Source organism: Gracilinanus agilis, chromosome 3 (assembly GCF_016433145.1).
Source record: "Gracilinanus agilis isolate LMUSP501 chromosome 3, AgileGrace, whole genome shotgun sequence".
Classification (NCBI taxonomy): domain Eukaryota; kingdom Metazoa; phylum Chordata; class Mammalia; order Didelphimorphia; family Didelphidae; genus Gracilinanus; species Gracilinanus agilis.
The window spans coordinates 252,604,840-252,629,855 of NC_058132.1; the positions used below are offsets into that span (position 1 = coordinate 252,604,840).

The 25,016-nt window shown below is 38.5% G+C and overlaps 1 protein-coding gene across 1 annotated transcript in view; it reads right to left on the minus strand.

The window, feature by feature from the left end:
• Nucleotides 1-25,016, minus strand: part of LOC123242218 (myosin-IIIb-like) — a 413,600-nt gene that overhangs the window by 136,846 nt on the left and 251,738 nt on the right. Inside the window, exons 15-20 of the mRNA XM_044669803.1 lie at nt 24,786-24,900; nt 12,845-12,971; nt 12,480-12,690; nt 11,176-11,323; nt 7,891-8,044; nt 6,474-6,562 (exon numbers count right to left, since the gene is read on the minus strand). Of these exons, the coding sequence (XP_044525738.1) occupies nt 6,474-6,562; nt 7,891-8,044; nt 11,176-11,323; nt 12,480-12,690; nt 12,845-12,971; nt 24,786-24,900 (844 nt within the window). The remainder of the gene's footprint in view (nt 1-6,473; nt 6,563-7,890; nt 8,045-11,175; nt 11,324-12,479; nt 12,691-12,844; nt 12,972-24,785; nt 24,901-25,016) is intronic.

The following is a 25,016-nucleotide window of genomic DNA, read 5'->3' on the forward strand; positions in this document are numbered from 1 at the left end:
ATGCCTTCTCCCCACTTTTTTTCTTTGTGCATATAATGGTGTCAGGTTCAGTCCCTTATTTCCTCCTTTGAATAACTAATGAGAAAATATTGTAGGGAACAAAAATAATGGGTTATATTTGGGGGGAGGGTTCTAGTTGGAAGGGTATGTTTCTAAATACTTCATGACCAATCCACTCTGATATTACTATATAAAATACTTTAAAAACATTTTTAGGCCATATGATACATAATTTTGTGTTTTTGTTGTTTCCTTAGTGGTGAAGATCTATTTCCTGCTTCCATGGGAGGGGCAAGTTGGCAAGATTGGAAGAGAAGAGACCTCTTCAGTCTCTTTAAAGTCTTGAATCTTACTAAACAATAACTAGTTCAACTATCAATATTATGGAATTAGGTCTTAATCAATGACACAAGTAAAACCCAGTGGAATTGTGTGTTGGCTACAGGGATGGGTGGTGGGGGAGAGGGCTTGGGGGAGAGGGAAAGAACATGAAACATGTAACTATGGGAAAATATTCAAATTAAAAATTAAAATTAAAAAAATTAAAGTCTTGAGTCTTTGGTCTCTACAATTACTTCATGAACTTCTGGCTTCCAATTTGAAAAAGAGGGCAAATGATGGTAACTGCTTCAGATGGCTGAAGGGAGAATAAGACTCTGGGAAGAAGCTGTCATGAGAAGAGTTTCCTCATGTCTCTGTCTCCAGCTTGCTATGCCAGAGGCTTCAGGGAATTTCTCCTTGTTTGAGATCTGGGACTCTCTCTCAGCTGAGCTGAGCTACTTGCTCCCAACGAGAGCATTCCTTTATTCTATATTGTCTGTTCTTTCTCCGATTTGCTACTGACTTGGACAAATGGGTTTCTTTGCTACCTCCTGTGTGTGGTCATAGTAGAACTGGCATTTGGTGGGAAGGGAGTCAAGCCTAGTAATCTAAAACTGGGATCCTTCTTTCCCCATTAAAGAAATAGTCATTGGAAGTTTAGCTTGAACCTGAAAAGCACTTCCTCAAGATTAATACTAAGAGAGCAGAGAGGAGAGCAGAATGGTCAAGCTTCTGGCTTCAACCTCCTGCTTCCTGAGCTGGCATGAATTAAAGTCTCCCTTGGAGAACAGAGGCAAGAAGAAGAAGCTAGAAATGTCTATTTTTTCTCCCTTCAAGCCACACAACACCCAATGCTATATGGGAGGGACAGCTTCACTATATTCTTTATAGCATTTTATAGTTATCTTTAAAAAAAACCACTGATATCTTTTTTATATTACCTTCATTTTCTAATCTCTCTCTCTTTTCTCTTTTTCAGTTGCCCACTAAAATAATAAGTTTAGCCAAAGTAACTACTCTTAGCCATAGCTATGTTATATATACTGTTACAGAGTGGGCTGCCTAGTCTCCACACCCCTGCTATGAAGAGAGAGAAGTACATTTTCATATCTCCTCCTTGTGGCCAAACCTGGACATCGTAATTTCACAGTACTCAATTTTGATTTTGATTTTTCTTATTCTTTCCAGTATAGTCATTGCGTATATTGTTTTCCTGGTTCTGCTTATTTTACTTTGCATCAGGTCATATAATTCTTCCCATGCTCCTCTGTATTCTTTATGGTTACTATTTATTAGGGCACATTAATATTTTATTATTTTGGAGTTCTCAATGCTTTTTTTTTTTAAACCCTTACCTTCCACCTTGGAATTTGATTCCAAGGTAGAAGAGTGGTAAGGGCTAGGTACTGGGGATTAAGTGACTTGCCCAGGGTCACACAGCTGGGAAGTGTCCGAGGCCAGATTTGAACCCAGAACCTCCCATCTCTGGGCCTGGCTCTCAATCTAGGTGCCTCCCAATGCTTTTCTTATGCATTACTTTTATTTGATGCAACATCTATTTGAGGGAGTCAGAATAAGTATATTACAGATAAAATCTCAAACTCAACATATCCAAAACAGAACTCATTGTTTTTCACCCCCCAAACCTACTCCACTTCTACACTTCTGTTTTTCTGCCGAAGCCATCACCATCCATCCAGTCTCTCAGTTCAAAGCCCAACAAAACCTAACTGCTTCTCTACCACCACCATCACTACCACCTTCTCAGTTTTCTCACACCTTACTCCTTGTCATAAACTCTTCAGTCCAGTGACACTGGCCTCCTTTACACTCCACAAATAAGACACTTCATCTCTTAGGTCTGGGCATTTTCTCTGGCTGTCCCCATGCCTGGAATGCTCCCTCTCCTTTCTCTGCCTACTGGATTCCTTCAAGTCCTAACTAAAATCCTATATTCTATAGGAAGACTTTTTTAACCTCTCTTAATTCTAGTGTCTTCCCTCCTTAAATTATTTCCTTTTTACACTTTTTATATCTTGTTTGTACATATTTATTTGCTGCTTATTTCCTCACTAGATTATGAACTTCTTGCGGGCAGGAACTAGTCTTTGCCTCTTTATAACCCCAGCACTTAGTGCAGTGCCTGACATATACTAGATACTTAATAAATGTTTGTTGACCCACTGACTGATTGGTATTAACTACCAGCTCTCCCTTAAGCCACATATCCAATCAGTTGCCAAATCTTGCCATTTCAACAACATCTCTCACATCTAACTTCTCCTCTCTTCTCAAAGGACTGTCTCCCAGACTCTCATCACCTCTGACCTAGGGTATTTTTTTAAACCTGTACTTTCTGTCTTAGAATTAATACTAAATATCAGTTCCAAGGCAGAACAGTGGTAAGGGCTGGACAATTGAGGTTAAGTGATTTGCCTGCAATCACACAACTAGGAAGTGTCTGAGGACAGATTTGAACCCAGGACCTCCTGGCTCCAGGCCTCATTCTCCATCCACAAAGCTGCCTAACTGCTCCCTCACCTAGAGTATTACAGTGGACTCCTTTTATTTATTTATATAAAATCTTTACCTTTGGTCTTAGAATCAATGCAATAGGTTGATTCCAAGACAGAAGAGTGGTAAGGGCTAAGCAATGGGAGTTAAATGACTTGCTCAAGTCACACAGCTAAAAGGAAGTATCTAAGGCCAGAGTTGAACCTAGGACCTCTTGTCTCCAGGCTTGGATCTCAATCCACTGAGCCACCTAGCTGACCCCTATAATGGGCTCTTACTTGCTTTCCCTGGCCCAAGTCTTTCCTCATTCCAGTCTGTCCTCTACATAGCTGCCAAAGTGATTTTCCATAAGTGTAGAACTGGCCACGTTGTTCCACCACTCAATAAACTTCAGTGGCTCCCTATAGAATCCCTCATCAAATACCTAGAATATACTCACTCCTTTCATTTGCTTCATCAAATCCTTCTCTTCCTTCAAGATTCAGCTTGAGATCCATTTTCTGCATGAAATCTTCCCTGATCCTGGCATCTGCAGGTGCCCTGCCTTTCCAAATTACTTTTTATTTAACCTTTTTGCCTTTATTTGTGTTTGTTCTCATGATAATTATTCTGTATACACTCTAATGTGCTTGTCTCTTCCAAATGTATACGAGCTCCTTGCAAATAGTGATTGTTTGTATTTCAGTCAATCAATAAACATCAATTAAGCACCTACTATGTACCAGGCACTGTGCTAACCACTGGGGATGCAAAGAAAGGGAAAAGATATTCTTTGCTATCAAGGAGCTCACACTAGTGTCTACCATACCACACTGCTTGGCATAAGGCAGACACTTAAGTACATATTGATTAATTGATTGACTAAAAAAAAATAGAGGCAGCTGAGTAACATAGTGGTTAGAGCACCAGGCCTGGAGGCTAGAAGATCTGGGTTCAAATCTAGCCTCACACACTTCCTAGCTATGTGACCTTGGATAAATCATCTAACCACAATTGCTTAGTCCTGCCACTCTTCTTAGACTTGATACTAATCAAAAGATATTTTAAAAGAAAAAGAAAAAATAGTTCAAATGGCCTGAGTGTTTTTCCCAAGACTGTATAAAAAGTGGCAGGACTAGGAACCAAGACTTCAGACTTAAAGTGCATGGATTTTTACTGGTTCTATACTATATTAAGTCTTCTGGATTACAAAGATATATTTAGTACATTGTTATCATCATTTTTAGGGAAACATAAGGTTGAAAAAAATGCACTAGGAGACATCTAGTGGTAGAACAACTTTCACACCAAATTGTTGAGGATCAGTGGGGGATGTCAGATTTGTGGAACAGATAAATATTGTTCTAAGGAAAACTGATTCAAGACTTCAAAGAGCATGTGTGGATTGGTTGTGGATATCCTTGGTCTGTCTGTCTGTCTGTCCATCTGTCTGTCTGTCCATCTATCTATCCATCTGTCCATCTGTCTATCTCTCCATCTTTCTGTCTGTCATCTCTCTCTCTCTCTCTCTCTCTCTCTCTCTCTCTCTATCTATCTATCTATCTATCTATCTATCTATCCATCTGTCTGTCTGTCCATCCATCTGTCCATCTATCTATCCATCCATTCAACTGTCTGTCTATCTATCTGTCTGTCAGCCCATTTACATATTCTCAAATATATACTAAGTAAGTTTCAAGAAACTAGGAAAAAAATGGAGATCATATAAGTCATCTTCAGTCTTCTATTTCACAGTCTTGATTCTTTAAGTTGACCAAATCAATTATACACTGCCCTTAACCCTTTGTTCCCCTGCCTCCTTGTCCTATCACCATTCATGCCCAGTCAACATTCCTCCACCATAGGTTACCTCCTCCACCCACCTTTTCTGCTCCAGCTCCTATGTTACCGAAAACCATTGGAGAATGCCATGCCATTGAACCAATTGAATCCTCTACAAATTTGCCTTATCTAATCTCAATTGGACCTTCAATAGTATATAGCAATACTTTTCCTTTTTCCTGATTGACTCCATCATATTCCATTCATTTGTAAAATAGGGATAATAATGATATTTATGTCATTTGCTTCCTAGAGATATGAAGAAAGTACTTTTTAAACCTTGAAGTCCTATAAAAATGAGTTGTAACTGTAGTTGGGTATTTGATACTGAAGGTATTGCATGTCTTTAAGTAGGGGAAGCAGAACATAGCTCTTGATTAGGATCCAAAATAAAACTCCCCTTAAGTAAGAATTGTTTTTTAGCCTAATTTTTCAATGATGTTTGGCAAAATTAACTTTTATATCATGTTATATATTTTAAAAGGCAATCTTGACAGAAGGTTTTAAAATTTCTCTCTTTCTTGCCTTTTTTCTTTTTCTCTTCCTTTTTCCTGTCTCTTTTTCCTCTTCTTCTTTTCTACCTTTCTTTTCTTTCTCTTATCTCTCTTTTTATCTTTTCTTTCTTTTCTCTTTTTTTCTTTGCCTTCCAATCTCACCTGGGCTGGAAGTGCAGGGGCTACCCATAGGCCTCTGATTGGCATAGGAGCTTTGTTCTGCCTAATTTTACCTGGACTAATTTGCCTCTCCTTGGGAAGCGTGGTGGCCCCTTTCTTCCAGGAGCTCACCAAATTGATGTTGAACTGAGTATGTAGACATCCAATAACCCTACCATATTGCAGATTATCAGGAGCTAAGTGGCAAAGTGGATAGAGTGGCAGCCCAGGAGTCAAGAATATTCCTCTTCCTGAGTGCAAATCTGACCTCAGACATTTGCTAGTTGTATGATCCTAGGTAAGTCACTTAACTCTTTATAGCTCAGTTTCCTCATATGTAAATGAGATAAAGAAGGAAATGGCAAATCACTCTAGGATCTTTGCCAAAAAACTCCAAATAGGGTTATGAAAAGCCAGACATGACTGAACAACAACAACTACAACAACAATAATAATAATAATGCCACAGTTCTTGGTTAAAAAGAAAACATTCAGATTGTCATCAACAGTGTAGTCCAATGGAGTTATCAAAGGTCTTAATTCCAATTCTGGCCCAGCTATAGACTACTTGTGTGAACCAAAACTTGAGCAAATCCATGAACTTTTCTAGTTTACTCATTTATAAAGTGAGAAGATTGGAACAGATGGCTTCTAAGGTTCCTCCCTGCTCTAAATCTATGATCCTTTCTTTCTAAATATTTTGATGCTTGGTGTTGGGTAGAATAAACATCTGGATGTTTAATTGATTTTCTTGGCTTTTTATCTTGATGCTATGGTACCCTGTAGGCCTCGCCTAAAATGATATCAACCCTCCCAGTTTTATTCACATTCCAAAATTACTTTAAAATTTGAACCTTCACAACTAAACACACTGTGAAAAGATGTAATATGTTTGCTCTCTGGAGAGCTGTCACTTCTAGGCAATACCTCAGGTAAGAGGCAGATGGCAGCTCTTTAGGCCACCCCTGTGAGGAACTGTTTCTATGCCAGAGGCAACTTTTGTGATCTATCCCACTGTGAAAGTTTGTGAGTTATGATTAGGGATTCAAGAAAAATTAAAAAAGAAAGAAATCTGCAAGCAATTTCACAAGCTTCCCACACATGACCATGAAGCCACTTATCTCTTGTCAAATTCAGATCCAATAACAGTCAAACACCTTTTACCTTTCCAGCATAGTGCTGAATGCCAAAGCATAGCTCCACTCGTTTTGGCCTCCAGAAATATTTACATCGAAGATTATCTTCAAATTTATCTGTTTAAAGACACAAGCAAGCCACACCATGAAAAGCCCTTAAAGGTGTCTGGATTAGGCTTCCCACTCTAAACCAGTCAGAGGTGCCTGCCAAGAGCAAGGGCAGATCTAAATGAAGAAAATTAGGGCTCAGTCTGAGAGTCACTGCACTGAGAAGAGGAAGATCAGGCTAGAAGAGGGGTGTTTCTGTTGGGCATTTTCTTTATTGCTTTATCCCCCTTTTAGGCATCTAATTAGGCAGTATCTATCTCCCACAGTTCAGTCTCCCCAGCACGCTTGTCTTTCTGGTCTCTCTAATAGCTCCCCACAAATGTTTTTGTGACACCAGAAACATGACCAATTTGATTCAGGACTGAATTTGTCCCAAGGGGATGGAGATAATCTGGGTTTTAATTCATTAAAATTTAGAGGTAGAGTCACAACTCAGGGCAATTAATAGAGGTGACAACAGACTGCACTTTCAAATAAAGTGGAAAGCAATCTGCTCTGTGAATAACCTCCCCCAAATAAGGGAAAGGATTCATTCATTGAGACTTTCATCAAGTATTTACTAAGCCCCTTCCAGGAAGACAGAGAGTGCTGGACAAAAACAAAAACATAACAACTTCCCTTCCATCCTGTAGACATTTATTAAGCAATCACTATTTACAAGGTAGTGTATAAGGATCAGAGATACAGAAACAGAACGATCCTTGTTCTCAAGAAGTTTATAGCATATTCGGGTCTGAAAGGGCACAGCAAACACATAGTAGCTAAGTAACTACAAAATATATACACTATAATACCAAGTAACTGAGAGACTTAGATGGAGAGAGGTATTAGTTGTATATCTGTGGTTACATAATAACAATACCTTATTCTTGTCTTTAAGGATCTTATAATTTAGTGGAACAAAAAAAAAAAAAAAAAGGAGGGCAGCTAGGTAGTAGAGAAGATAGAGTGTGGGTCTGGAATCAGGAAAACCTAAGTTCAAATTTAAAACACTTACTAGCTGTGTGACCCTGGGCAAGTCACTTGACCCCCATTGCCTACCCTTAGCGCTCTTCTGCCTTATAACCAATATACAAAGGAAGGTAAGGGTTAAAAAAAAAAAGATGAATTGAATTTTGGATACAGTGAATTTGGGGAGATGGTAGGGCAGAAATGTTATCTGTCAGTTGCTGAATGTTCTAATTAATTTTAAAAGTGAGCTACGTTTTATACTCATACTGCCAGTTGAAAAAATTACAGGATATGTAAAGCTTTGTATGAGATCCCCTTGCCTTGAGGATGTGAACAGATGCCACATTCTAGACTGAATGTGTATTGCTTTCCTGAAAAGTACATACCAACTAAAGTCAGGTCTGTTGCCTGGGGAAATCTGCTTTCTTCATCAAGGAGAGAAAGTAGTCCCATTGGTTTCTGGAGAAACATATCCAGGAGGGGGCGATTATCTTCATATTCTACCACACTGGCATCAATTCCTTCATTATGATATTCCATCTGTTGGAAAATTTAGTATGAATACTGTTAAGGGAGAAACCAGGGAAACCTTTAAACTTATGCCTATTACAATACCCACAATCCACTCCTCTCTCCCCCACTCCACTCCCACCAAGACTTGACTGGACAATTTATAAACAACATATTACTTTGCTATGAAGTTTCTAAAAGGGCACTTCCACTTCTGACAGCCAAGATGGTGGAGTCAGTTCCAAACCTATACCCAAACAATCTACACACACACACACACACACACACACACACACACACACACCTCAAAACAAATTCTAGAGGGGGCAGCTGGGTGGCTCAGTGGATTGAGAGCCATGCCCAGGGACAAGAGGTCCAGGGTTCAAATGTACCTCAGATACTTCCTAGTTCTGTGACCCCAGGCAAGTCACTTGACCCCCATTGCCTAGCCCTTACCACTCTTCTGCCTTAGAACCAATACACAGTATTGATTTCTAAGATGGAAGGTGAGGATTTAAAAAAAAATTCTAGAGTGGCAAAACTAACAAAAAACAGAGTGAAGCAGGATTTGAGCCAAAGAACACAGAGGGACAACAGGAAGGACTCATCTCATTGGGGTAAGAGGGGAGAGCAGTAGACTAGTAGCATGAGGAGCAACCCAGCATCCCTTTAGGAGCAATTCCATCCAAGTACACCTGAGGGAACCTTCAGTGGAAAAAAGAAACCCAACACTCTCAATGCCAGAAGGAACTGGCAGCTGAGGAGTAGAATAAGGTCAATTAAGTGCATATGGTACCCAGGGGAACCAGGGACATTACTCCCTCCACTCGAGAAGTGGAGGTGAACTTCAACATATAGATAAGGCCATGGAACACCCCCAACCCCACAAATGAGCAAAAGACAAAAAGCCTGATGCTGGAAAACTTTTTTAGTAACAGGGAAGACAAAAATCCAAGCTCAAAAGAGGACATCACCACCAAAACAGAAACATGTGAACCCTCAAAGGCAAATGTGAAAGGATGCCAGGACCAAAAATAATTCCTGGAAAAGGTCAAGAAGAAGATCACAAAAATAAATAAGAGAGGTAGAAGAAAAATTTTAAGAGGAATTTAGAGACCTAAAAAATGAAGTAAAAAACCTGAAACAAGAAAGTGGTTCTCTAAAAATTGGAACTGGACAAATAAAATATAAAGATTCCAGATGGCAGCAGGAAACAACAAAACAAATACAAAGGAATAAAAAAAAAAGAAAATATGAACTATGTCACTGGAAAAATAACTCATCTACAAAATAGATCCAGGAGAGATAACATAAAATCTAATGATTTTAGATTGTCTGAAAGCTATGATTAAAAAATATATGGAACATAATGCAAGAAATTATCAGAGAGAACTGTCTTGATGATCTTGAATAAGAAGGGAAAATGAAAATTGAGAGAATCCACTGATGACCTCCTGAAAGAGACTCCAGAATTTAAAATCCCAAGACTATTATAGTTAAATTCTAGATCTCTCAGGCCAAGAAGAAAATACTGCAATCAGCTAGGAAAAAAAAAGAAAAACAAAACTTAAATGACATAGAGCCTCAGTCAAGACTACATAGGAACTAGCAGCTTCTACATTAAAGGTCTGAAAGACATAGAATATGAAGTTTCTAAAAGGAAATATGACAGAGTGAATAGAGAACCAGCCTCAAAATTAGTTAGACTGGAATTCAAGTCCTATCTCTGACACACTGGCTGGGTGGCCCTGGTACTCAAAACAACTCTTTCAGAGAAGGTGCAAACCTACATAGGTAGGGGAAGTTCCCTTATCCAGGAGTATCTTAAATCAATGAAATCACAGGTCTGGTCCCTATCACTGACTCTGTGAAATGTCTAGTAAATGACAGTATTAAACTTTCTGTGATAAATCATTGCTGCTATTTATATGTTCTCTTGTGTGCAGAATGTTTATACTTTGGGTCTATCTGTTAATGACTTGTAGCAAACAGTTGATTCTAAATAAAAAGAGGATGTTTGTCTATTTCTTTCAAGAGAGAGAGGGTGACACTGCATTTTTTGAATAAAAACAAAGAGAAGTCAAGAGAACAGTTAGAAGAGAAAGAGGTTGAAAAGAAAAGAAAACCTTTTTATTAAGCATCTGATTTAGACCAGGAGGCAAGATTTCTCTTGCCACAAAGGACATAAATCTAGCCTGAAAGTCTCAGAGAGAGAATTAGATTTCTCATAGAAGCAGACAAAAATATTTTTAACTGGAAGTTGGCAACAGAGACTAGGAAAGGAGTGAGCACTGGGCAGATTTATCCAGAACAAATGAAGAAAACTATCAAAATTTTTTCCAAAGATGGACCAAAGGGGATTTAGTATTTTCTTTAGGCCTTGAGGATGTCCTAACTAATAACCAGGTTGTATATCCCATCATCATCTCTTCTAGTAAAGTGGTTATTATTACTAAACTTCAGAAGACTGGCTAGAATATTTTTTGCTGTCAAACAGACTTGCTATATGAAAAAGGGTATCTCATAAGAAGGTCTTGGCAAATTTTCTAGGCTAGAGATCAGAGCAGCCCCAAATTACAGTGAAGGCAGGAAACTAATAGCCTCCTCCCAAAAAAGGAAGTACAATGCTCAATTGCTTTGCCCAAGACCTTTTGTTTTATTTCCTTATAGGATTCAATTCCCATCTCTGGAACACTAAGGGCAAAAAGTGGGTAATGTCTGAGAGCAACAAGGAGCTAAGTAGGCCCTTCCTTGCAAACTCATCAGTGCCAATTTAGATATCATCTTATATGTTTTCTAAGTAACTGAAAAAAGACTAACATCTATGGAATTAATCCACAGATATAGGCATTTTGTTTTGAAAGAGGATTTAAATAATTGGCTTGTCAGAAGTTCTATACAAGTAGAGAATTGTACCTTTCCAAAGAGTTCTATTCTTCTCTAGTTGGAATAAATTTAGTCCATTTACATGTTCTTAACTAGATTTTTCTATTAAAAACAGAATGTCCTCAACAAATAGGCCATTTTCTCCAAAGTCTTCCCTCTTCAGTCTACCTACCAGAGTTTTTGCTTTGAGTCATAGGCAGTTTGGAAGGAGTTTATCATCTCCCACCTTTGTCCCTCCTATCACCACATTTAATTATTTCCAGATTCAATTTTACCTGCTCAAGTGCAAAAATGTGTTGGTTGAAATAGTACTGGATTTGTTCATTGGCAATGTTTATACAGAGCTGCTCAAAGGAGTTTCTCCGGAAGTTCTCAAATCCAAAGATATCCAGAATTCCAACATTCATCCCACGTTCTGCACGGCTGCATGGGAAATAAACATGACATGTAGAAACTACATATAAATCAATCAATTTATCTATTCCCTAGTTGTTCCTATTCTTTCTTTCTTTTCTTTTGGTCCAAACTTATGACTTTAGCAGATGCCTTCAGCAAACAGGTATTCACCTATTGTTTATAGTCTTTGGAGCTGCTTGAGGTAATGAGAAGTTAGGTGACTCTCCCAGAGTCACATAGCCAAGAGATGTCAGAAACAAAATTTGAAACAAGTCCTTCTCATATCCTGGAGTCAGTTCTGATATCTGCTGCATTATACTGCTGCTAGGTAGCACCATAGTGCACAGAGTGCTGGGTCTGGAGTCAAGATTCATCTTCCTGAATTAAACTCTGGCCTCACTAGCTGTGTGACCTTGGGCAAGTCACTTAACCCTGTATACCTCAGTTTTCTCACTTATAAAATGAATTGAAAAAGGAAATGGCAAACCTCTCTAGGATCTTTGCCAAGAAAACCCCAAATGGGGTCAGGAAGAGTCAGACACAACTGAAAATGACTGAACGACATTATCTCTCATTCATTCCTCTGGGCTTTGATATTCTTATCTTTTTCCACTACCTGACTGACTGCCCCCAAAACTGGGGGAAGAATAAGTTATTTACTTCCCTTAGGAATAAACATGTTATGGACTGAGACCTCATCAGTTTCTTGTAAATTAGTATATAGTCAGGTGTGGTTTACTAAAGAAAAATCAAGAACAAATGATTTCTGTTTTATAGTTCAAAATATGTGTCAGTTCCTTTCCCTGAAAAAAAGAAAATCAGTAATGCTGTTTTTCTGAGTAAACCTTTAAACTTTCTTTTTCTCTTTTCCTACCTCCCTCCCCTTCTTCCCTTCCTTCCCCTTCTCCTTCCTCTCTTTCCCTCCTTCTCCCTCTCCTTGTCCTTCCTCTTTCTCCCTCATTGCTCTTCCCACTCTTCCCTCTTTCCCTCTTCCTGTCCCCCTTCCCTCTCCCTTCCCTCTCCCTTTTTCTTTCTCTCTCCCTCCCTCCTCTCTCTCCCTCTTCTTCTCTTTCTCCCCCTCCCTCTGTCTCTGTCTTTGTCTGTCTGTCTGTCTGTCTGTCTCTCTCTCTCTCTCTCTCTCACACACACACACACACACACACACACACACACACAGACTTGCCATATATTTTTGTCTGGCTGGAGCAACGTGTTGATGCGATTTACAATCCAGCTGAAAAGCCTCCCATACAGGGCTTTTGACATGGCATCCCGGACGTCGGCAGCTTTGTCCACAGTGTTGGTGCGGATGATAGTCTCCCCTCTGGTGACCACACAATGTGAGGTGAGAGCTTCCTGGAGTTCCTCTGAGCTGATGCCCAGCAGGGTGGCCGCTAGAACACAACAGAACCCAGATGTGAGCCTGAACCCAGGGCCCTCAGAAACGGGCACCAGCTAGGGCAGCTGCAGCTGTAGTAGTAGTACTAGAGACAGTAGCATCATTCAAATGTACTAAGAAAACACAGGGCCTGAGCATCAAAAAGTTACCATTTTCCAGGGCTTCTGAATTGGGCACTTCACTCTTATCTGTCTGATGTTCTGAAGAAATTGATGCAAACTCAATGTTTCCAGTATTCAAAATGGCAGCTAAGATTCTGTACACTGACTGTACCTCCTGTAAAGGACACCAAGAACATTTTTTGTGAGTCACTACAAACCAGACTAAATGAACACTATGGTCTTCCTTAGGACAGAGAATACTATCCATCTCCAGAGAAAGAACTGATAGAGTCTGAATAGATATCAAAGTGTACTATTTCCTACTTTATTTTGTTAGTTTTTATTTGAGGGTTTTGGTTTTACATGAGTTTTCTCTCACAACATGACCAGTATGGAAATGTTTTACATGCTCATACATTTATACATGTATATTTATATAATTTTATATTTATATATTTATAACCCAGATCCATCTCATTGAGGGGGAGAGAGAGGGAGACAATTTAGATCTTATAATTTTGGAAAACATGTTTAAAAGTATTCCATGTAATAACATGTAATTAATATGTAATAAATAACATGAGGAAAATGAAATAGCAAAAAAAATTTTAAAGAAAGACTTACAAAAACTATAGTCCTCAAAGTCAGATCTTTTGCATTTTTAAACCAAGAGAGAAATGTAGCCTATTTTGCATGTGATTTTTATGCAAAGGCAGGTGTCCTATCCATACCTCATACCCTCCAGGATCACCACCTTGTCATGGTGGAGGAGCTGACTTAGCTCAACGAAACTAGGAGCTATGCTGTGCAGGTTTACCAGGAGAGTTCTGACAGAAGGTGATCCCCTAAAGAGAGAAGCAGCAAACAATTCCAGTATCTTTGTCAAGAAAACTCCATGGATGGTAGTGGTCCACAGGAACCAAAGAGTCAGACGGGGCTGAACAGCTGAACAACTACAGGGATCCTTAGTTGAACACTCTATGATGCCATGAGGTTAAAACAAGGGTGAACTATAAGGACATGCATTTACAACGGGAAAAGGTCTCAAAAGCTTTTAATCTACACACCAACCCTTGCCACATTTTATACATAAAACCCAAGAAAGCTAAAAGCCTAGTCTAAAATGTCAGTCCTCTCCAGGCTGCCCTACTGACTTCATTCCATTAGTCTACTTTGCCACAGAAATATCTTTAACCCAGAAGTTCACTTTGCCCCTGGACTACTTCTCACAACGGAAATATTCTTGCTTCTGAGGCCTCACCTTCTGATTAGCTGGTTCCTTTCAGACCTTCTATTTTAAGGAGGAGGCTTGGGTCAAAGATGTCTTCATTCTTCTTCAGGTCACGCTGCTGACTCAGCTCCACAGGACATGCTCAACATTCCCCCCTTCTTTGCTAGGTACATTCCAACTCCCCTCTTCAGTTCCCTTTTAATGGTGTTGTCCTTTTTGGAATGTAAGCTCCTTGAGGGCAAGGACTATCTTTCTTTCTGCTTATATTTGTAGTCTCAGCGCATAGCCTGCATAGTCTGGCACAGGGGAATGCTTAATAAATGTTTGTTGACTGACTGAAGGTTACAGGTACTAAGCAATCAGAGATAAGATTTGAATTCAGGTCCTCAGACTAAAGTATTTGCTCTTTCCCATAGACCAGGCTTGCCTCTGCCACAGATGGGATCAGGGAATGGTATGAAGAGATAAAAGGAAGAGGATGTCCCATTTTCATAATAATAAACGTGGGAGCAAATAATATAGATGGGAGAAAATAGATTTTATTGTATCACTGTATTCATACATTCCAACATAGAAGAGACCTTAGAGATCACCAAGTCCAAGGACTGGAGATTAACCTCTTGGAGATTAAACTATGTTAACTCTTTACTTAACAGTTTGGTATTAGAGTGGATAGAGTTCTCCATACTTAGAGGCAGAAAGATCTAAGTCCAAATCTAGTTTTAGATACTTAACTAGTAGTGTGACTCTGGGAAATTCATTTATCCTTGGCTGTTTCAATTTCCTCATCTGTAAAATGGGGATGATAATATTGCCCACCTCCCAGGGTTATTGTAAGGTTCAAATGAAATAATATTTGTAAAACATTTAGTACAGTGTTTGGCACACAGTAGGCATTTAATAAATGCCTTTCCCTTCTCCTTCTTTTTTGTGCCTTGATATCTCTAGCAGCTTGTTGAGCCCTACAGATCTCTTTCTAGAATAATGTTTTTAAATGCATACTTATAAATACACATGATTACATACATTACGTACATCATATAATTAACTACTTATAACTATACATGATCACAAACAAAACCAATTATATTCAACTACGACGTTAAAGTATTAATGAACTATATTCTATTATTTTAATATTATATAGTGTTATTACACATCATATCATATTATATTATTATATTAAAAGAACAAATTCATGGACTCCCAGTTAAGAACTCACCTGATCCAATTTCCCCATTTTACAGGTGAGGGAACTAAAGCCTTAGGAAGCAAGTATGTTTCAGAATAAAGATTTGAAAACAGATTCTCTTACTCTCCTATACTAGGTTCTTTTCCTCCTAGGTTTCTGTAACCAACAACGTTAGAGCCAAGAAATATTTTCAGAATAAAAACACTCAGAGATTTTTATTAGTGCTAAAATAAAATAAAAACTCCTAAATGCTGCCCCCATGACTATCGCTTCAGAGAAGCACCATATATAGAGAGAGGAACCAGCCCACCTGCAACAGCGCCATCTGCTGGCTGCTTGACCGTATAGCAAAGATAAATGAGGAGTTTCTTTTTTAAAGCGACTGATTGTAGGAAAATATCAGATTTAAATGAAAAGTCAAAATGGCCTGTTCTGAGTTAACCAAATTATTATCTTAGTGACATAACGCAAGTAGTTTTTTTTTAAAAAGTCAGAATCCGCGGCGGTGATTATTGTTCTGGCGTGTGTGTGTGTGTATGTGTGTGTGTGCGTGTGCGTGTGCGTGTGTGTGTGTGTGTGTGTGTGTGTGTGTTAGGGAGGGGACTTTCCTCAGTTATAGAGATACAGTGATTCATTGGAAGTCCCTCTGTTGAAGCTTTCTACTGATGAAGTAAGCTATAGTTTTATTGTGTCTTATTACTCAATTCAGTTTTACTCATTTGACCATATTAAATCAGATTCCCAGGTTGCCTGGTACATTCCCTTCAGATCAAATAAGCTCAGATCAATCCATCAGAAAACAGTTATGAAGTGCCTACTAAGTACTAGGAAAATAAAGGTGAAATGAAAGATCCATGCCTGTGAGAAACTTCTATTTTATTTGGGATGTAAGTATACATTAAGTATATTTATCTACCTACCTATCTAGCCATCTAGCCATCCATTCATCATCTATCTGTCTATATATCTATATCTATATCTATCTATCTATCCATCTGTCTGTCTATCTCTCTATCTTTCTATCTACCTATCTATCAATCCTTCCATCTATCTATTCATCTATCTATCTATCTATCTATCTATCTATCTATCTATCTATCCATCCATCTATCTGTCTATCTATTGGTCTATCTACCTGTCTATCAATCCTTCCATCTATCTATCCATCTGTCTATCTGTCTATCTACCTCTCTATCAATCCATCCATCTATCCATTATCTATCCATTATCTATCTATCTATCTATCTGCCTATCTGTCCATCCATCTGTCTATCTATCTATATCTATTTATCCATCTGTCTGAATCTGTTTGTCTATCTTGCTATCTACCTATCTTTCTGTTTGTCTAACTTTCTATCTATCTGGGTGTCTATCTACTTATCCACCTATCTATCTGTCTCTTTCTTTTTGTCTATCTTGCCATTGATCTTTCTGTTTGTCTAACTTTCTTTCTGTGTGTCTGTTTATCTATCTATCTATCTATCTATCTATCTATCTATCTATCTATCTATCTACCTATCTATCTATCCATCCATCCATCCATTCCTTTATCATCCAAGTCTTAGAGCCCACTGGTAGGCTGGGGTATTCATCTCTACTACTGAGGAAGGAGTCCCATACCAATGGGCTTTGGGATTAGGGTTACGTATGAAATTTATATAAAATAAATTCAAGATAATATGTGGGAGTAGGTCCAAACTGGGAGGCCAACGGTCAGGAAAAGATGAGGAAAGGCCCTTAGACAACAAATGATCCTGAGCTCTAGAGAGATGCAAAGATTCTAAGAGAAAGAAGAAAGGAATGAATACAATGAATACATTCCAGCTATTCAGGAGAGTCTGCAAAAAAAAAAAAAAAAAAAAAAAGTCATGGAGAGGAAATGTGAGTTGGAGGAATAAGAAGGCCAGAACAAGAAAATATAGGAATATAGATTAAGCCTAGAAAGGGGGAACTGAAAACAAGATGTGAAGAGTCTTAAATGCCAAATAGACAAGTTTGTATTTTATCCCAGAAGCAGAGCTTTTCTGAGCAGGGGAGTATCATGGTGAGATCTATGCTTTAGGAATTTCACTATGGCAAATGGAGAATCAAGAGGCATTCATGAAATACCTACTATGTACAAATTCTTACTTGCTGCTAAATCTGTGATTCTGGGCATTTTGCCCCATTTGCCTCTCTTTCCTTATTTGTAAAATGACCCAGAGAAGGAAATGGCAAACCATTCCAATATTTTTGCCAAGAAAATTCCAGACAGGGTCACAAGAGTCAGACACAACTGAAAAACATGCAAAGAAAGCACAGCTTTCAAAGAAAAGAAACAAGGACAAAAAATAGTCCCTGTCCTCAAGGCAGTCACATTAAACTTTGGAGGACTACAATGGGCATAAAAATCAATATAATACAAAATAATTTTTGGGGGTGCGGGACACTAATGATGAGGGAGAAGGGATCAGGAAGGGCATCACAGAAGAGGGAGCACCTGAATTGAGCCTTGCAGGGAATACAAGGGTTCTGATGTATATCGATGAAGAGGGAGCACATTTCAGGTATGAGGGACAGTTTGTTCAAATACATATTAAGAAGAAAATGGAGTATCCACTTTTGGAAACAAGTCTAGTTTGGTTAAAACCTAGAATTTGTACAGAGGAATAGTATGAAACAGGGTAGAAAAAGGAGATGGAGCCAGATTATATGGGGTTTTAAATGTCAAGTTAAGGACTCTTCACTATATGCTAGAGACAATGGGGAGCCATTGAAGATATTTGAGAAAAGAAGTGACATGGTCAGACTTGTGCTTAGGAAGATGATTTTGGCAGGTACCTGGAAAGTGGATTAGAAAGAGGAGAGACTGGAAATGAGGAGATCAATAAGTACCATTAGAGTGGACTTAAACTATATCAGTAAGTATCACTAGTATAATAAGATCATTGTAATAGTTTATATTAGAGGGGGTGAGGGCTTGAATTAGGATGGTAGCATTATTACAAGTAGAAAAAAGTAGAGGATAAGAGATTTCAGTGGAGTTGGCATGGATTCTTCATGACCTCATTTGAGGTCTTCTTGACAGTCATACTGGAATGGTTTGCCATTTCCATTTCCAACTCATTTTACAGATAAGGAAACTAAGGCAAACAGGATTAAACAAATTGCCCAGGACCATAGAGCTAGTAATTATCTGAGACTGGATTTGATTTCATGAAGATGAGTCTTCCCAGTTCCAAGCCCAGTACTCCATCCACTATATCACCCAGATACCCTATATATGTATATATCTGTGTGTATTCAGCTTCCATAGGTTCAATGGTGCAGATGACCCCCAAATCTATGTATCCCACCTTAATTTTTCTTCAAAAAACCCAAGCCTCAACTGTTTATTAGACAGCTAAACTTGGAAATTTTATAAGCATCTCAAACTCAACATATTCAAGATACTATTGATTATCTTTCCTCTAAAACCTGTACCTTCTCCAAATTCCCCTGTTTCTGTTGAGGGCATCACCACCCTTCCACCATCCAGGTTTGTAATCAGACTTGTTCTGGGTCTTGACTTGCCATCACTCTCTGTATACCAACTCTTGTTGATTCTGTCTCCATAACATCTCTCATTTGCATCCCTTTCCCTATTGAAATGATCTCCTCATTGGTCTCTCCTCTCTCCAATTCAACTTGACAATTGTCAAATTAATATTACTGGAAAAAACTATGACCATAAAGTCAGCCAATAAACATATACTATGTGCCAGATACTATGGTAAGCACTAAGGATAGGAGAAAAAGGACAGTCCCTGTCCTTAAAGAGCTCCTGGTCCAATGGAGGAGACTATATATATATAAACATGTCCCAACAAGTTTTATATGAAAGGAAGGAAATAAGCACTTACTATGAGCCTAGTGCTTTACAAATAATATATAATTTAATTCTTATAACCTTTGGGAGGTAGTTACTATTATTATCCCCATTTTACAGTTGAGGAAACTGAGGCAGCCAGTGAATAGGTAGCTTGTCAGGGCTTACACAACTGGTAAGTGTCTGAGTTTAGATTTGAGTTTAGGTCTTCCTGACCCTGTGGCCCAGGCTCTATTCACTACACCACTTAGCTGTCCAATTATAGGATAAATTCAAAGTAATGAGCAGAGAAAAAGCACTAAATTAAGGGGGATCAGAGGAAAAGGGTAGAAGGTGGGATTTTAGCTGGGATTTGAAGAAATCAGGAAATCTTAAAGAGATGGAATGTCTCGTTCAAGGAATAGCAAGAAGATCCCAATGTACATAGTGGGCTGAAGATCTAATAATAACCATTTGCTAGGCATTGTGCTAAGTATTGGAATTACAAAGACAAAAATGAAATAGAAGCATATTCTATTGAGGTAGACAATAGAAATGACTGTGTGTATATATATATGTATGTATACATATACAAAAACATATTTGCATACGCACAGAGTAAATACAAAATTATCCCTAAACACTTGTGGCCTGGGTCTGCATCTATTCACTTTATAACTTTTTAGGGATGTATAATATGCAATAATATCTTTTTAAAAAATAAAAATCTTATTTTTCTGTCTTGGAACTGAAGTTAGAAGAGCAGTAATAGAAGAACCTAGGCAATTGAGGTTAAGTGACTTGCCCAGGGCCACACAACTAGGAAGTATCTAGGGTCATATTTGAACCCAGATCCTACCCACTCCAGGCTTGCCAGTCTATTCACTTGGCCACCTAGCTGCCCCTATAATATCTTAAATTACCATCTTTCCCTGGGAAATATCTAGTGGATTACATGAAAACATTTTAAGCACATAGGCCACCTGATAAAAAGTTATCACTTAGCATAAAACACAAATACACACACATATATGTAATTTATATTATGATTATTCCTATTTTACCAAGCCATATTGTTGAAAGAGGGGTGCCATACTGTTAGACTCTTAGGATGCTTGACTTGAAAAGCAGACATCTGTACAAGGAAGGCAAAAGGGACTAATCACTACCCATGCTATGAAAGAATTTCAAGATGATTTCTTGATGCTAATGATTGCCATTTACCAAGGCAGTGTTCAATCTGGCCATAGATATGTGTGGAGAGTAATGTATAGAGCAGGTGGAGAACAGAGCATGGTCAGAGATTTAATACTGTGTTTGGAGTAACTGAGTTAATTGAGAGAGTATGGGTGCAAATCTGGAGATAAGAGATAAATTGAATGATTATTATTTAGGGCTTGTCCTTTGGGGCACATGCAGGTATAGACTCCTGATGGTGTGAGAATGAATCTGTGTGCAGACTCCTGCAGGGTTGGGTTTATCCCAAGGATGATGCTTGATGTGTGAGAGCACACAGAGAGTGGATTTGGGGGCTAGGTGAAGATTGACATATTGCACTGGTGATTAAAGCTCTAAGACTAAAAGTTACAGAAGAAGGAAAGAAAATAAACTTTTACTAGGCACCTACTGTGTACTAAAGACATAAAAAATGTCATTTCATTTGATGATTTACCAATCTACTTTGGTTGAAGAAATTTCTATACAAAGGGAATTCCTCACATTAATGAAAACTCACATTTGTTTATTTTTATTTTTTATTTTTAAAATGTTTCCATGGTTCCATGATTCATATTGTCTCCCTTCCCTCATCCCTCCCCACTCCCAGTATTGACAAGTAATTCCAATGGATTATACATGTATTATCACTCAAAACCTATTTCTATATTATTCATTTTTGTAATACTCTCTTAAAACCAAAACCCCAAATCATATACCCAAATAAAAAAGTGATAAATCATGTTTTCTTTTGCATCTCTACTCCCACAGTTCTTTCTCCAGATGTGGATGGTGTTCTTTCTCATAAGTCCCTGAGAATTGTCCTGGATCATTGCATTGCTATTAGTAGCAGAGTCAATTACATTTGACAATGATCACGTTTCTGTTGACCCCACAATGTTTCCTTTACTGTGTATAATGTTCCCCGGTGAAAACTCAGATTTAGACACCCTTCCCAAATAATACTATTGTAAAGATTTGGTAATAAAGTGAGGAGGTCTCTCTTGAAGAGACTAATGTTTATCATAAAAAAGGATGGGGACTTTCATTTAGTTTCAGTGATTTCACTAGTAACAGCCAAATAATGTAACTCATTAATGTATATCTTTATGATGACAGAACCATTTACGTAAAAATGTATAGTCTAACCAATTGAGCTTCCAGATTCATATGGTCCTTGATTTGTGTTAGTGAGAAGTAGAGGAGAGCAGAGGGGAACTTGGAAAGAGGCTTGACTGAAAGTCACCTGAATCTTTGTGAATCAACACCTAGTTTATTCCTATTTACAAACATGATTTTAAGTGAAGTAACCTGTTAGAGTGGTAGACCTTTCTGTACAGGAATCTACTGGACCCAGGGTTTAGAAGACAAAGTCATTTGGGAAAAAAAATCAAACAAAACAAAACAAACCTTCCTTCTGTGAATCAAGATAAGGTGCATCCTACCATTTAGTAAGGGAAACATTCAAGATACACACACACACACACACACACACACACACACACACACACACACACAATAAGACCNCAACACACACACACACACACACACACACACACACACACACACACACACACAAAATAAGACCACCATTACTCATCATGTTGTAAATGAAGTGAAAGCATTTGTTGTTGGTGCTGTTCAGTCATGTCCAACTCTTTGTGACCCCATTTGAGGTTTTCTTGGCAAAGATACTGAAGGGGTTTGCCATTTCTTTCTCCAGCTCATTTTTACAGATGTTGAAACTGAGGCAAATAGGGATCATATAGCTAGCAAAAGTCTGAGGTCAGTTTTGAACCCAGGTCTTCTTGACTCTAAGCCCAGCACTCTATCTACTGTCACAGAGTTGCATTTAAAAAACAAAACAAAACAAAACAAAAAAAAGCCTTACCTTCTGTCTTGGAATCAGCACTGTTTTGGTCCCAAGGCAGAAGATGGGTGAGTGCTAGTTAGTGGGGTTAAGTGACTTGCCCAGGGTGACATTGCTAAGAGCTGCATTTGAAAAAACCATTCTGCTAACTCAACAATTTATTGTTGTTGGTTTTTTTCTGTTTTACATTTTGTGACATTATGACAAAGGACTCATTAACTTTTGTTTCTAGCTAATTTTTTTCTCTATTCTCTCACGGGAGAAAGGCAGCCACTCCTGGAAAAGATCTCACTACTGATTGACATGGGAGTTTTGGCCTGCTTTGTTTCTGGCTTTGGTTAGTTGCCCCTCATTTGGCAGCCTAGTGAATCTCTGCTCACCATAGAGATGCCAGATTTAATGCAGACATCTGATTGACAGCCTTAATGCAGCTGAGGACTCCCAAGCTCAGAGAATCCTTCAGCCTCAGCCTCCTCCAGGAGCAAGGCTTATAAGTAGGCACCATCTCCAGGTAATTTCTAATCCTAGAACACTAGCGTTGCCTACCTCCTCTAGGATATAGAGCTGTTCTTTCTATTGGACTTCACAGAGCTCTGCCTTCAGACTTGAGATCTCCATTCTTAAAGCCTCCCTTTATGGAATCATTAAGCCTATTGCACAAGACTGTTTGAATCTATATTCTTGCCATTGTAACTGTTCTTAGATACTTTTACATAATAATTAACAAAAACCAGCATTATAAATTAATAAACATAAAGCTCTTTTAGCAGATGCCTGAGTGTGTTTAATTGCTCCCCTCTAAAGAGTCAAGGGAAAGATATTTCTATTTTTACCTAACCTTTGGGAATTTCCACTGTCAGTCAGTTTAAAGTCTGTGGGAGGCTGACAGTGCAAATTAACAGCTGGCTAGAAAGAGGAAAGGTATTATTATGATTAAATCCAACGACACAGGGGAGTAAAGTCCCAGCCAACTCACTGGATTAGAGCAGCAGTCTTTTACAGAAAGGGACTGTCCCAGGGTAACTGGGCTGTCTGGTAGATTCATCCCTTAAGATTTAACACTCCCTCCTAGTGCCTGATCTCTCGTTTCCTTTGTTGGGAAAGCAAAAGAATCTATATAGTTTGCAAAAACTATGGCATGAAGCCCAGAAACTGTGACATGAATATATCACAGAATAATATTTTTGCCTGGGGTTATAAATATTTTCTGTCACCTCTAGCATATATTTAATAGAGACAGCCTGTATCTTACACGATAAGAGTAGTACAACATTCACAGATACAGTAAAAAATGGCAGACTATACTCTTCCAGAATTTAGTGACTGTGCACAAGTTTAAGGGGGCATAAATGAATTTGTCTTGGTGCCCCAGAAGTTACTTCTCTAAATATTCCAGAGTATAAACTAGACAACAAAGTATTCTCATTAAACAATTCGATTTAATGGCAATGACAGCCAGAAATATGGAAAAAGATAGCATCGTTTTATGAAAATGGGTCTCTTTCCAAGTTTGCTATCACACCTACCCTGCATTAATGAGGATTCCAAAGTATAAAGACCCATGGTGCTCAGAACCCAGTCCTATGGTATTTGGAAAGCAATTAGCTCACTGAATCAGAAGGTGATACCCTGATCTCTAAGCCAATTCAAACAGAGGACACAGTTTTAAATAGGGTGGGGTGAGTGGAGCTCTGTCCTAGGGTACTGCAATTTAGGGGACACTGATAGCAGCTACACTCCTTTAGTAACTTAGATACAACTGAGCTTAGTTCCTCAGTGACAATAATACTCTGTTAAAGTAAGAAGCTACTATACAGCCCTCTGCTCTTCCCATTCTGCTTCTTCCTCCTCCCCACCCCAGCCCCTAAATAATAGTCTTCCTAGTCTTGCCCTGGCGTTTGCTATTATGCTTCCCTAAGACCAGTACAAATTGAATCACCATCATCCTGGCTCATCTTTGTCTCAGAACTCTAAGACAGAATTTCCCCAAGATGTTGAATGAAATGTGAATAGAAATCCCATCAGAAAGGAAGGGAGTGAAAATGACACGTTCTCTGGTTATCAATTCATTTTTTATGTGAAAATGATCTTAATCTCCTTTACTATGTTCTAAAATTCCCCCAGCTCTCCTTCACCTGTACTATATTTTCCTCATCCGTAAAATTAAATTGCTGGCCTCTAATGTCCCTTCAGGATCTAAACCTAGAATGTTATAATGCTCTTCTGTGTTTTCAAGAACCCCCCTATTAATCAAGGAGCATTTATTAGGTGTCTACCATGTGCCGGGAATAGTAATGGGCCGTGGGGACACTAAGACAAAAGTGAAGTCCTTCTTGTCCTCAAGAAACTTACGTCCTAACAGGAGAGACAACATGTACATATGTCGATATATACTTACACAAAATAAACATAAGATAGTTGGGTGAGGGAAGGAAAGCTTTAATAGTTGGGAGGATCAGGAGAGGCTTAATACCAGAAAAAGTGGAACTTGGAGCAAAGTCTTAAAGGCAACCAAGGATGCTCAAAGAATCTAGAATCTGAGAGTTCTATCAATATATCCCAAGTTCCCAAAGTTTAACAAGCAACCTGGAGAGGCTGTTCTATAGGAATACAGCCTTCAAGTAATTGAGGGATTACCTATTGGCAGACACTCACCTCATCAGTGAATCCTATAATCTTAAAACAGTGCTGAATTTCTTCAAATTGTTTTCCATATGACTCTTTAGCAATAATGTCTTCCATCACCCTTCCTGTCTCATTATCTATGTACCTAAATGAAAAGGAAGGTTATTACACAGTATTAGATTTTACCAAAAGAGTTGCCTCCCAGATGTCACACACGTCTGACCCATTTTCTTGAGACCCATTTTCTTGCAGGTGTATTTG